Source organism: Pseudonaja textilis, chromosome 1, assembly GCF_049901715.1.
Source record: "Pseudonaja textilis isolate UNSWEBS1 chromosome 1, rPseTex1.2, whole genome shotgun sequence".
NCBI classification, from domain to species: Eukaryota; Metazoa; Chordata; class Lepidosauria; order Squamata; family Elapidae; genus Pseudonaja; species Pseudonaja textilis.
In genome coordinates this window covers 263,419,139-263,432,603 of record NC_141990.1, presented here as the reverse complement: position 1 = coordinate 263,432,603, position 13,465 = coordinate 263,419,139, and the positions used below count along the sequence as shown (strand labels likewise).

The 13,465-nt window shown below is 35.4% G+C and overlaps 1 protein-coding gene across 6 annotated transcripts in view; it reads left to right on the top strand.

The window, feature by feature from the left end:
- AMBRA1 (autophagy and beclin 1 regulator 1) overlaps window positions 1-13,465 on the top strand; it is a 161,066-nt gene that overhangs the window by 112,874 nt on the left and 34,727 nt on the right. For all 6 annotated transcript variants that reach the window (XM_026707746.2, XM_026707738.2, XM_026707721.2 and 3 more), the window contains one exon: window positions 12,714-12,853. In XM_026707746.2, the coding sequence (XP_026563531.1) occupies window positions 12,714-12,853 (140 nt within the window). The remainder of the gene's footprint in view (window positions 1-12,713; window positions 12,854-13,465) is intronic.

Here is a 13,465-nt window from a genome sequence, read left to right as displayed (position 1 = left end):
CATAGCTCCATCTACTGATAAAACAATACTGTGTTTAGTTTTCAGAATGAGCTACAGTTGGCAGCAAACGTGGGAAAATAAAGTTGAGAAAAACAAAGAGAATTAGAGAGAAAGCAAATAAAAAAACAGTCAAGCAGAAATTGTAAAAGATACAGAAGGAGGAAGGGCATTACGGAGAGTTAGGAGAGAGTTGGAATAAATTGGGGTTGAATTGGAGGCAGCTTTGATGAAAAACAGTTGGGATTGTGGGATTTTATCCAGGCTTCCTCTGTTCTAATGGAATTCCCTTTATATAGAAAAATACTTTCATCCCTTCAATAAAACTACCCCACTAAATTTTCATTCAAAAACAGGAAAGTGCTCAGGTTTTTCTTTATTTGTGGATTTAATCACTTACAATAATTATTTCAAATATTGTAATCTGCAGTTCAAGAAATTGTTATCCAGGTTGTCCATTCAAAATATAATAATGCTACTTCAAACTTGTTTGCATTGAATTTTCATTGAGTGGCCTTTTCCTAGCTACAGATAAGATGATATAGAATTATGGGAATGCAGAACTTAAAAGGAAATGGCACAGAATAAAAAAATAAATTCCAATTACTGTTTGAATTGAAATAAAGGCAGACTTCTCAGGGAAGAAGCTCAGTGTTTGGATTTTAGGGCTTAAACTTAAGATGGTGATAGGAATAAAATATTTCTGGGAAAAATACTTTTCTTCTGAGAAAGCCTATTAATTGTACAAAAATAATGTCAAAATGATACATATTAACCTGATTTTAGTATATGTTGATGTTATTGAAAGCAATAAATATGTTAACATTATTGAAAACAAGAGCAGTGTTTCTTGGTCTGATCCTAACCCAATAATAGTGAACATTCTGGGCTCAGCATGTTAAAATATGGGAAATGTCTAACTTAACTCTGATGGCAGAGAAACATGAAAGAGAAACAATTCTTTGTATGTTCATTTCTTTTTAAAAAATATAGTCCAAACGTGGGGTGCTATGTGTTGTATGAAGAAACATCACATAATTACAAAAGCAGTTTACACAAATAAAACAAGCTTGGACACATGTAAAATAATAATATAATAATTACATAACAATTTCTGAGACAGGTTGAATTGAAACCAAAACAGGTAGTTCTAGCATAATGACCAATCACTGGCCATACAAAATTGTGATGGCACTGAATTAAGGGAGCTGCAACTCCTGCCTGAAATTATGATTGTTACAGCACCCCTGCTGTCATCTAAACTTGATTGCTCGGCAGCGTGCCTTCTCTTATGACTATGGGAACACTTCAGTCCCCTACCCCAATCTATTACCACCATCTAGACCAGGGATGTCAAACTCCTAGCCAGACACGTCATGCGGTGGCCACGGCCACCCCCATTTTAGCAAAGGGGAAAAAAGTCGTGATATGCCACGTGACAACAATATGACACCACGAGTTTGACATCCCTGATCTAGGTTATCAGTGGTGGTGCCAAGGTTGGGCCTCGACTTCAGCCCTAGCCCCACTTCTGCCATTCAAATATAGAAAATAGAATAACAGAGTTGGAAGGGACCTTGGAGGTCTTCTAGTCCAAACCCCTCCTTAGCCAGGAAACCCTATACCATTTCAGAAAAATAGTCCAGTCTCTTCTTAAAACTTCCAGTGTTGGAGCATTCACAACTTCTGGGGGCAAATTGTTCCACTGGTTAATTGTTCTAACTGTCAGGAAATTTCTCCATAGTTCTAAGTTGCTTCTCTCCTTGATTAGTTTTTACCCATTGCTTCCTGTCCTGCCCTCAGGTGCTTTGGAGAATAGCTTGACTCCCTCTTCTTTGTGGCAGCCCCTGAGATATTGGAACACTAGTCCTTCTTTTCATCAAACTAGACATACCCAGTTCCAGCAACCATCAAAAACCGTGGGTTTTTTTACAGGCTCCTCATTGACTTGTGGGAATCTGTCAGGGAATGTTGAAAATGAGGATCACATAAGTACAACACTGGTGCCGAACAGCAGTAGGCCAGCGGTGCTGAAGTGGCAATAAAATCCCTAAATTTCATTCCCTTGGGAGTACTAGATCCTGACAGCATGTCCTAGGATGGTTACAAAGTATCTGGCACAAGAGTTTAGTGGTGTAGAGGTGAAGTGGGCAAAGAGGAATCTGACTACTGGCTGGACACTTTGGAAAACATTCTAGAATTATAACTACAAGGGCAATAAAACAGGAAACCATGCCTGCCCTTTCTACTTACCATAATCTTCTGAAGTTTTCAATTTGACAGCAATTGTTCCCACCATAAATTTAGTACTGCTGGGAACATACCAATATCTTCTGTTACTCTCCTAGATTTCATTCATTCTTTATTCTATTATTAGACTAAACCGTCGGGAATGAAAAGAAATTAGCACCTTAGAGCTGTTTGTTTCATCATTTAACATTTGGAGCAGCCAGGCAAGGAATTCCTGTTGGTGATTATTCTTTAATGCTAGATCTAATATTCCAGCATCCAATTAATTATATTTCATTAGAAATTAAATCTAGATACAATTTGGTAGATAAGATTATTCCTTATTTGATGTATTTTATTATGATACATATTTTATAATTTTAGGGATGGACAGGAATATTTTATCATTATAGTTTAAAACCTCCTGAAATAAAAATAGTTCTAGAAAATCTGGGAGTTGGGAAAATCTGGGAGTTGAAGTCCACAAGTCTTAGAGTTGCCAAGGTTGGAGACTCCTGCAGTAGAAGACAGATGGTTAGTTCATGTGAAACCATCAGGGATATAGACAAAAGAAATTGAACATCCAACCAATGCTACAGTCTTCCAGATCTCATTATCAACAAAATGGAAAAATAACCCCACCCCTCTATCAACTCTTTTAAAAATATAGAATAATTTTCCAATATATTACTTCTGTACCCTTCCCTTCAAAAACCTGCAGTTAGAGGGTCTGATATAATTATCCAGTTTGAATAGATCTCTCTCCACCCCAGAATTTGCTTAAACTGTGAGCTTCGGGAGAAATTACAGATTTTTGGAAGCATATTTTACCTTCAACCTGATACATTTTTAAACACTAATGAGGCATCAGATGGCAGACATTAATTATCCTAACATAATTCAAAATCAGATTCTGCCAGACATGATCCTATTGGAATTTCTTTTCTTTTTTTTTGGAAATTTTATTTGAGTTTTCACAAAGAGAAAAAAAAATACAAATAAAACATCTTTTTTGAAAGTAGCGTAATTCCGGGTTACATTTCTTCGTACAGACACAAATTCAGGTTCATGCTCATTTTTATATTCTATTTTATATTCTATATTCTTATTACTATTTTACATTTTCTGCATAGCTTCTCCCCTGTTTTAATTTTCTTTTAATTTTCTCAATTTTATTTTAATTATCTCATCTCAGTTCAAATCATTGTATTTATATTTTTTGTCTGTCCTGTTTCAATTATCTATTATCTTTTCTCATTAAACAAAATTTCTCCTGTAGTTACTGATTGGAGTATGACACCTTTATATCTTTTCCCTAAAGTTGTAACATTCAATATAATATATAACTTCTATTCGGATTCTGCTTGGTATATTCTTAAAATACACACTGTATTCTTAAAAAAAGAAAAAAATATAAATGTATAATATAATTAAAACAACATTCCATTCCAATTCAATTCTATCATTAATATTAATATTCATTAAAGTCTTAACATCTTTAACATTACTTTTCAATTAAATATCATACTTCTATGGGAAAAATTATAAGCTTTCCATAGTTAATTCCCCCCCTTCTTCACTTATATTTTATAAAACATTAACTAATTAAAATGTTCCCGTTCCTTCCTAATTCAATTTTCTCATTTATTTATTTCACTTATTTTATTCACAAACATTTCACTAAATTACACTAACTATTTTATCCCTCATTTTAATCATACGTTGTTTCCAATTTTCTAAAGTTATTTCTTTTACTAATATAACAATACAATCTTATGTACCTTTACAGAATCCCTTTTTCAGTTAGATTTTCACCCATTATCTCTAAATAGGTCCTGTTTCTCTATATCTTGCTCCGGTCCTTTGTAACTTCTTTTCCTTTCCTTCTTCCCTCTCTTCTTCTCTGTCCCCTTTTTACCCCCTTGTCTCTAGCTCTATTTCTCTCTTCTGTATTCCCCTTTTCTGTTGCTTTCCAGTATTATACTTATTTTTCAAATTATTTTTCTTTTCTTTGGTTGTTTTTTTAAGTCTTAAATTATCCATTCTTTCCCCCCTTTCCTGTTTCTTCCCCACATAAAATTGCTTGTTCATTAAAGATGGCTTCTTCTTTGTCCCAGTCTTCTTGTTTTGCAGTCTTTTCTTGTTGTTTCTCATAGTTCCAAATCTCCATTTCTAAGAATTGAAAAATGAAGCCAAAAGAACCCTTCCCTTCTTGTGCATCTTCTTTGTACTTTTTAAGTTCCATTTTCAATTCATCCAGAAGTGGTGCCATTGTATAAATTTTTAAACAATCACCCGATTGATTTTAGTCATTCAAATATAATAACCAAGAATCCAAAGATCACCAAATAATCCAAATACACGCAAACTGTTTCTTTTTTGCTCTTTTTTTTCACTTTCTCTTCCTGGGGTTACTATTTAGTTGCAAAGTTTCAGTTAAAATGTATCTTTTAGAAGTCTTGTTGAAGTTTTACTGTAGATTCTTTTTAATTCCAGGCAGTCTCCTCTCTCTTCCAGATCCTGTCCTTATTCTTTTTCTCTCCCTTCCTGCTTATGAAAAAGAAAATTTTTAATGTCCAGAAATCTTTATTATATCCCTTTGGCATTTTGTTTTATTTTCAGCTTAATTGCCTATTGATGTCAAAGTGGATTTTTCCAATTTCTTATTTAAGTCTCTTAGTTGTCAGTATAGGGAAGGAGAGAGAAGAAAAAAAAAAGCCAAACCTTTCCCTTTTCACTTTCCTTCGCTGCTTCCGACTCTTCTTTGGGAGCAATGTTATTTTTTATAAGTTTAAATTCCAGGGTACCTTAGTTGTTGCTTTTACAATTTAACCCAGTCAGCCAAAACTTTCACTTCTTATCTTCCTCCTGCACATTCTTTTCCAGTCGAGTTCTCCTTTGTGGTGGCCATTTCTGACCACTGCTGCAACCGCCTTCAGGAAAGGGAGTAATGGCCAGCTGAGGAGGAGAGATGCGGCTCTCCTCAACCCTGCTGGCAGTCTTCCCCCTCTTCACCACCTCTACGGGGTGACTTAGCCCCGAAACCAGCTGGCTCGGGGCGCTCCAGTGATGAGCCCAGACAAAAACCGCCCACGATCACGGATTTCTGTCTGTCGCCAAAGCCCTTCAAACCGGAAGTCCGATCCTATTGGAATTTCTTATCTTCCTTGAGAACAAGAGGAAAGAAGTTGATCAGCTATACAATAGAGAATGACTTAATTGAAGAAGTATGAACATTTGATAATAGCAACCAAGATATGTTGGAATTTTTTAACTGCAAGGGAAACTAATGCTGAGTGTCGTTTAATATTTATCTTGAACAAAAAAAGCAGATTCTAAATAATTCAGCACATGGCTAAGTAGGATTCTGAACAGGTATTCCTTGATTTACGACCACAATTGAGCCCAACATTTCTGTTGCTAAGTGAGACATTTGTTAGGTGAGTATCCCATTTTATGACCCTTCTTCCCACAGTTGTTAAGTGAAACACTGTAGTTGGTAAGTTACTAACGTCTGTTAAGTGAATCAGGCTTCCTCATTGGTTTTGCTTGTCAAATGGTTGCAAAAGGTGATCACATGACCTTGGGACACCGCAATCATCATAAGTTTGAACCAGCTGCCAAGCATCTGAATTTTGATCACATGATTGTGGAGCTGTTACAAAGGTTGTAGGTGTGAAAAATGGTCATAAGTGACTTTTTTCAGTGCCTTCATCTAGTACCTCACTAGATGAACTGTTGTAAGACAAATAGATCTCACAAGTTCAGATAGCTGGCATAAAATGGATAATGGAGTCAGCAAGAAAACAATAAAGGGGGTTACTTTTGCTTTAATAGAGTAGACAGACCCGTCATTATGTAGACCATGTCAGAACATAGTATATTAAGATCCACATGTTTGCCAAAACATCTGAGGATTTTTGAGGACCAAACTGAATTTGGAAAACTGTTGCTTATCATAGTGTGAGGAAATACAATATTGTTCCCATGGGATGGCAACTGGAATCAAATTCAGAAATTAATATTTAAAAATGACATCGCATTGTTCGCTGAAAATACTGTAGATTTAGAGCTCATTGTGAAAGCAACAACTGGGATAATGTTAAATGTTAAGACAAAGATAATATCACTAAACGCTGGCAAAAAATATTTCCTTACAATGTAGCTCAGCAGTGGAATCAGTTATCAAGACTGGGCTCTCCTTCATTATATTGCTCAGTTTTCAATCAGATCTTAATTAGGATTTTTCTATTCTGCAATGTCTTGGAATTGATTTCCGTGTATCTTCAATAGATCATTCCAATTCTATGATTCTAGGGTTCAGATACAGTTTTCAAGAGCCCATCTCAGTAGAGTCATCCTCTTCATTTGGATCAGCATTGGCAAAATTTGAAGCCCAGGCCTGGTATGGTGCATCCAGAGAAATGCAGCAAATGAAGTTATAGCTAGACTGATATGTAGAAATTAATCGTGTACTTTGAAAGCTTGTTTTGAATGAACTACATTAACTACCAGGAAACACCACATGATTGTTTCATCCTAATTGGGACTTTAGATAGGATGTGGAGGGAATAAGGAATGGTCTTGCGGGGTTGGAAGAAGAGCTGCTATCAAGTCAACAGTCAGATAAGAGGGTCTTGAGTCCAGGTCAAGAAAATAACTTGAGAAGAATCTATCTCAAAGAATACCCTTACCCAATTCAGTAAAGATAAGATGAGAGTAAGGGAAACAGCATTCTGATGTGCAAGGTTCTGTTACAATAGCTATTCTGATAAAAATACTCATAATTTATATAGTTTTGTTTCTTATCTGCCTATCTTGATGGACTGACTTATTGATAGCTAGATGTTGTTCAGTGGAACTCAAATCTTCCTCTAGGAATTGAATTAATTGCTGTTTAGATGACTCTATACAGTGCTTTAGGAGTTATCCAAGGCTTGGCGTTCAGCATTTATAAGAAGGTACATTTGAAAGTGTTCAGAGAAATAGTTCTACAGTCCACTTTCCCTAAAAGCTCCCAGAGAAGACACAGGTACAGCAACTATATTAAGTTGTGTCCAGGGGTTTGTAGGACTTCCACAAACGCTTTTTGAAGGAGAGGAATGTCTCTATTTTAATTTTTTTTGAGTGAGATGGACTTTGAACCTGAATTTCAGTAAGATCAAGCAAAGTTCAAACAGAAACAGTGTTGCATTATTTAGCCCAAACCATCAATTGAAACAATATCTCCATGACAATGTTAATAGCTACTTAAGTACATTCTAAAGGTAGGCTTAGAAAGCAGCTAAAAGCATTGTCATTTCTGAGTGGTTGATTTGTAAATTGTCATTCATCACTTATCTGCCAACTATTGAATCTCACATTAAGTAATCTGGCAAAGCGTTCTAAGAATGATCTTATATCCCTTCTCAGGAACAGACTAGATAATTATGTAGAAAATGCTTTTAAGTGACTGTCAACTATCCGCTAGTTAGAAGAAAATTAATAATTGCTTTTTGAGAGTTACACAATGTAACTTTCACTGGGATTCATGCTTATTTTGAAAAACCTAGAATTTCAGTTCATTAGCCTTCCTGTTTAGGTTGGTGACATGTTACAACAATTTTCTCTACATTTCAGATTATTGGAGAGTAATGTTATTGGTTCCAGAGAGTACAATCATTAGCTATATTGGTTAGAGATTATGGAAGTTATAGATCAACAGATCTGAAGGGTGCTTTGCAACTGGCAAATAGTGAAATCAAAAGATGTATAGCTCCAGGAAAAATCAAGAAACAGTTACTCCATTTATATTTCTTCAACTAATTTAAAATGTTCTGTATATCGGAACTGGATAAGAAAGCTTTTTGAAGGCCCAGCACCCATCTTCTTACAAAATATTATTTTTTTCATATTCAATTTCAATTTCTTAAAATAAAAAAGACAGCCAACTTAATATTCCATATTATTGACCATTTTAATCCTATTAAGAGTTTTTAAAGAATTCTCAGTGAAAAACAATCTCATAATATCAAACCTGTGGATAAAACACTAATTTTAACATCATGTAGCACATATACATATCATTGTAGTTGTTCCATTCCCGATTTCTTTCCCTTTGTATCCACTTCTTTTTGTTACATTACACTATCCCTATAGCCATATTCCAATTGCTAGGTTTTGTTTTGCTTTTCCTATTGTTTTATTATCTATAATTCTCCTTCAACTCTGTCTGATGTGGAATTCTTACAGGTTTCCGACAATGGCTTTATCTTGACCTCATTAATACCAATATCAAGAAGAGTCTGTTTTAACTTTTATGCACTGTTAAAAACAGTACACAAGCACAATATATAATACAAGTGGTAGAGGTTTACTACATATTCATTCTGTGATTCAGTGTATTAAATATCTTTGCTGCTTCAACATTATTTTCAGTTATTTATTCTGGTTTAGAGCAAGAATATGAAGAACTAGTTTGACTACTCCTTTGCTTTGAAATCAGTTCAGATGAGAATGGACTTAAGTTTATACATTTATGAGCTGATATAGCAAAGATATAAAATAAGACTGTTGTGGATTGTTTTTTCTGTCTATGAAACTATTGAATATGTGGAGAAGATTTAAACACTTTAAAAGACATTGGGGAGATATTTTGTGAGGCGGGGAAAAAAAAGAGAGACGCTATTATTCCTAGCTCTCAAAGGGCCCCAAGAACTGTGCCTTTATATTACTGTTCTATAGCTAACTTGTCTTTATCAACCAAAAGGCAAGAAGGATTTTTCAGATGTAGTATAAAATGACAGTTAGTGTGGATACTGTTAGAGTTGCATATGGTAGGAAATAAAATCTTTGAGCACTAATGTTAGGTCTTAATTGTCTTTCCCATCTGATGGGGCTGTAACTTCATAAAAGCCCTGCAATATAAACAAAGATTAACATCAACATTTATAAATCAGAAAATACAATGTCATGTGCTTCACTTTGAGTCATAGGATACCATCTCCTGTGCTTGATGGAACAACCAGGTTTTGACTGCTTTACTGAAACCTGGGGGAAAAAGAGTAGCTCAGGGGAAGGAATTCCATAGTATATGTGCAATTGTATGAAGACAAGATCTGAAAAGAGTTGACAATATTTGATCTGATCAGATGGCCAGATGAATATAGGTCTCCCAATAACTTGATACAGAGCCATAAAAAAACAGCAGCATGGGTTATCTGTAAATCAATCAGTAACCAGTGCAGCTTCCAAAGAGAGAGAAAGTGATTTTATGTGTTAAAAGAAATGAAGAGAGCAGAGAGCCCTGAAGCATACCAAGAAAAGGCAACAATCTGATTTTTCCTATCTGTCTCCTTCCCCCTCAGGACCAACAGACTGTTTGTTTGTCTAATAAACTTTTCAGAACTGTATAGAAAATTTAAGACTATTATTTGTTTCCCACAGGCCAATGGTATCTTAGGTGGCTTAAAGACTAAAGAAAAGCTTCGAATTAATAGCCAGTTAAGCAACACAAGTCCCAAGGTGTGCACTTATTACCTAAAAAGATTGAATTTAGAAAGCAGTATTTGAGGATTTAGACTTCCAACAACAAACTAATAGATTTGGAAGAAAAATAAACAAAAGACATAAGAATAGATCCTGGAAAAAAAGGAGTGAAAGTCATTTTTAGTTTTAGAAAATCAATAGGAAAGCATTGTGTCTTTCTTGATGGGTTAATCTCAAATAGCAAGATGGACAAAATACAGAAGACCTTACTCAGGGGCATTCTGCACAAGAGTAAACTGTAGCAGTGTTCTTGTGAGGAACAAGTCAGCTCTACCAAGTAGACCGCTTATGTTGCAATTACTGTTGATCTAACAACGTAAATTGACAAGGAGATGAAATTAGGATATCATTTGGTGATGTAATATTTGACAGAAAATTTGCTATAGAATAGGAGAGGAAATGTTATCTGTACTCTAAGTATGGATTGAGATATCCTAAATCAGGCCTTTTTCCCTACTTGGAGTATTTGTATAGTGGGAATTTAACAAATACACCCCATCACTGAACAGTTGTTCTCTGTTTTATTCCAATAAAGCTGCTTTTTAAAAATCTTTTTAAAATGTACTTATGCCATCTTGATTCTCACAACAAGTATATTACAACGGAGAAGTTATAGTTTTGTTTCTATTTATCTGATAATGATAGATATATCAGGGAAAATTAATTTTGGGTTTGTTTTTGTTTTTCTAGAAAGATTAGGAATAGGAGGAGAAATTCACTCTTCAAAACAGTGCAGTAGAATTTAGATTTTCCCCTAATCCTGCATGGAGGTTTGGCCACTATGGTAGTAGGAACCATCCTCCTTCCAATAATTCACAATATTAAGCATCCCTGGCATGGATGATTTAGGCCATATGGAGCTATGCTCTCATAGACAATCGATGTTTGTGAAGAAGTTGAGTTCTTCTGATAGATGCAGACAGGTTAAGATTTCCCAATGGAAATGAACAGTAAATGTAGTATAGCAATTGCTAGATCCAAGGAGTCGTTTCCAGCCACATTTCTTAGCAAGAAGCAGTTGTCTGAGATAAATTGTTTATTCATAAAGCAAGTTTGCATTATGATCCCCTCATGAATTTTTTCCCCTTTTACATCTCAAAACAATGCTTATTTTTCTGAAGAAATGCTACTTTGCTCTTATAAAAGGCTTCTTGGTATCATAGTCCCATTAAAACTGGAGTCATACCATAATCTCCATGGCAACAGATACAACCAGTGTATATTGGATTCTTTGTTACACAGTCAAGAGAATAGGATAGATATGTTGAAATCATGTAGGTATTAACGATAACATCAAAGAGTTGACAGTCTTAAATTATCCTGAAGTTTTCCAAATGCCATTTACTTTTGGGGAAGATAAAATGCCCCCAAACAGTTATTTATATGTTTTTTTAAAGTGGGTAAAGTCACTAAGTATTCCACTAACATTCCTTTTATTGATGTGAAAGTTTATTACTATTAACTTCTTTGTAGCTATCATTATCCACTATTTTTTTAACACACACAGCTATACACAAATAGAGCAGTGGTCGCCAACCCGTGAGCCGTGAGTAAATTTTGGTGGGGCGCAGAGAAATCTCACCCCCAGAGTTCCCCCAAAGCAATTAATCCAGGCTGCGCAGAAACACAAGGCTGTGCCGCCCACATGGCCCGTGGGAACCCTCCCCACCCACTCACTCCTTATCCAGCAAACTTGCCTGCTAAATTGCTATTTTTCCTTTTTCCGACCATCAGTGTTCTGCTGTGCCGGGAGATTTAGATCAGCTAGGAAGCAGGAAATGGTTGGATTTCTTTGTTTTCTAGCTAATCTTTAGACTTCAACTCTGCTTTTAAGCACAGCCAAACCTCCCTTAGGACTGAAGGTTCTATTATTCAGTGCAGACTCACGACAAGCAAATTTGAGAGACTGAGCTAGCCTACGGCAGATAGATAGGTCACTGAATGATTCTGTGAGCAACTCAATCTGCCTGCCTGCTTTGTCTGATTTTCGGTAAAAGTTACTCTTTTTTAATAAAAAATTCAATATTTATATAAATATTCATAATATTTACACACAAGCCATGCCCAGCCAGTCACATGACCACCAAGCCACACCCACAAATTAGGCCATGCCCACAGAACCAGTTAGTGGTCCCTGGGATTTAAAATTATGAGTTTGATGGTCCCCGAGGTCCAAAAGGTTGGCGTACCCCTGCACTAGAGCACTTTGATGTAGTGGGTAAGGTGCTGGACCAGGAGTAAGAAGAGCTATGTTCTAGGTATAGAGGCTAGTCAAGTAATTGGATCAGTCATCTCAGTCCTAGACTGGAAAGACCTTATCTACCAACCTGTTCTGATAGATTACAGTTACAGTTCATAACCTTGAAGGAACAGACTTTTCCCATGCCATGGATTGATTGGGCTGATAATGTGTGCACACATACATGTATCAAAAATATCCTCATATCCTTAAGTGATCAAAGGAGAAAGAAGTAAGAGTCAATAAAATAAGAAATCATGTAACTTAAACATAAATATTTAGTAAGCTTGATTCCTTCTCCCCTCTTCATTCTCCCTTTTTAAATTCTGGTTTACAACATTCTCTGATATTTCAACTTTGATACATACCAGTTTTGTGTTTTTTTGCAATAGGGAACAGCAGCACCTATATTTTACTAATATATGAATTTTTGCATCTATGATATTCGACAGTGTTTGTAGAGAGGCTAAATAAAATTCTGATGTCCAGCCCAGTAGTAGATTACACAGTCCCAAGACTTCTTAATACTTGGAGTTATTTTGCTGAAAAGAATACTGTCTAGTTTTTAATGTGGAGGATGATTAATACTAAATGTTATACTTTCTTGTTTCATATTATTTATTTTATTTGCAGGATGTAAAAAAAATAGTTTGATCTTCTTCCAAACTTAGTTTTGCTTGTTTGAATCATTGTTAATTCTATTTTGTTTCTCTTGTTTTAGAGAGTGTTCAATGTCTTGTACCCAATGCCTGCCGATCAAAGGAGACACGTCAGCATAAATTCTGCTCGCTGGCTACCTGAGCCAGGTTTAGGATTAGCATATGGCACTAATAAAGGGGATCTGGTGATTTGCCGACCAGAGTAAGTGGCATGGTTTAAAACTTGAAGATTATAATAAACTTCGATTTTACTAGAAACTTTTTAACCATTTGTTCATTTTCAGTAATTTATTTGGAATTAATTTTTAAGAGTTAATTTTTTTATGCTGAATTTTTTTACATAAATTATTACTAAAGTTAAATGGGCTTGAGGTGTATTTGGAGATTGTGAAAAGAGAAGAAAATCCGAGTAACTTTGCTTACAAATCTGTGTCATTGTCGCAAGGAAAGGGAAGACCCTCATTTCAGAGATTGACCTGAATTCTAGAGGTAATACAAACTGTTAGATGTTTCCTTTGGATGTAACTGAAGTTCAGGATAGAATCAGAGACCCTATAGTTCATTTTTTTCCTCTTGTATAGCACAAAAATGAGGCACATCATCTTCAACTGCTTTGTGGTAGCCAATATTGAAGAAAAGATTTTATAATCTGCGTTTAGTAGGGAGATAGGTCTATAGTTCTTGATTTGTAATGGATCGGTCTCCTCTTTTGGAACAAGTGTGATATAAGCTTCTGACCATGATTTAGGTATCCTCTTCTTTAACATAACTTCATTCATAACTTCTAGCAGTGGAAAATTCAGTGATTCTTGTA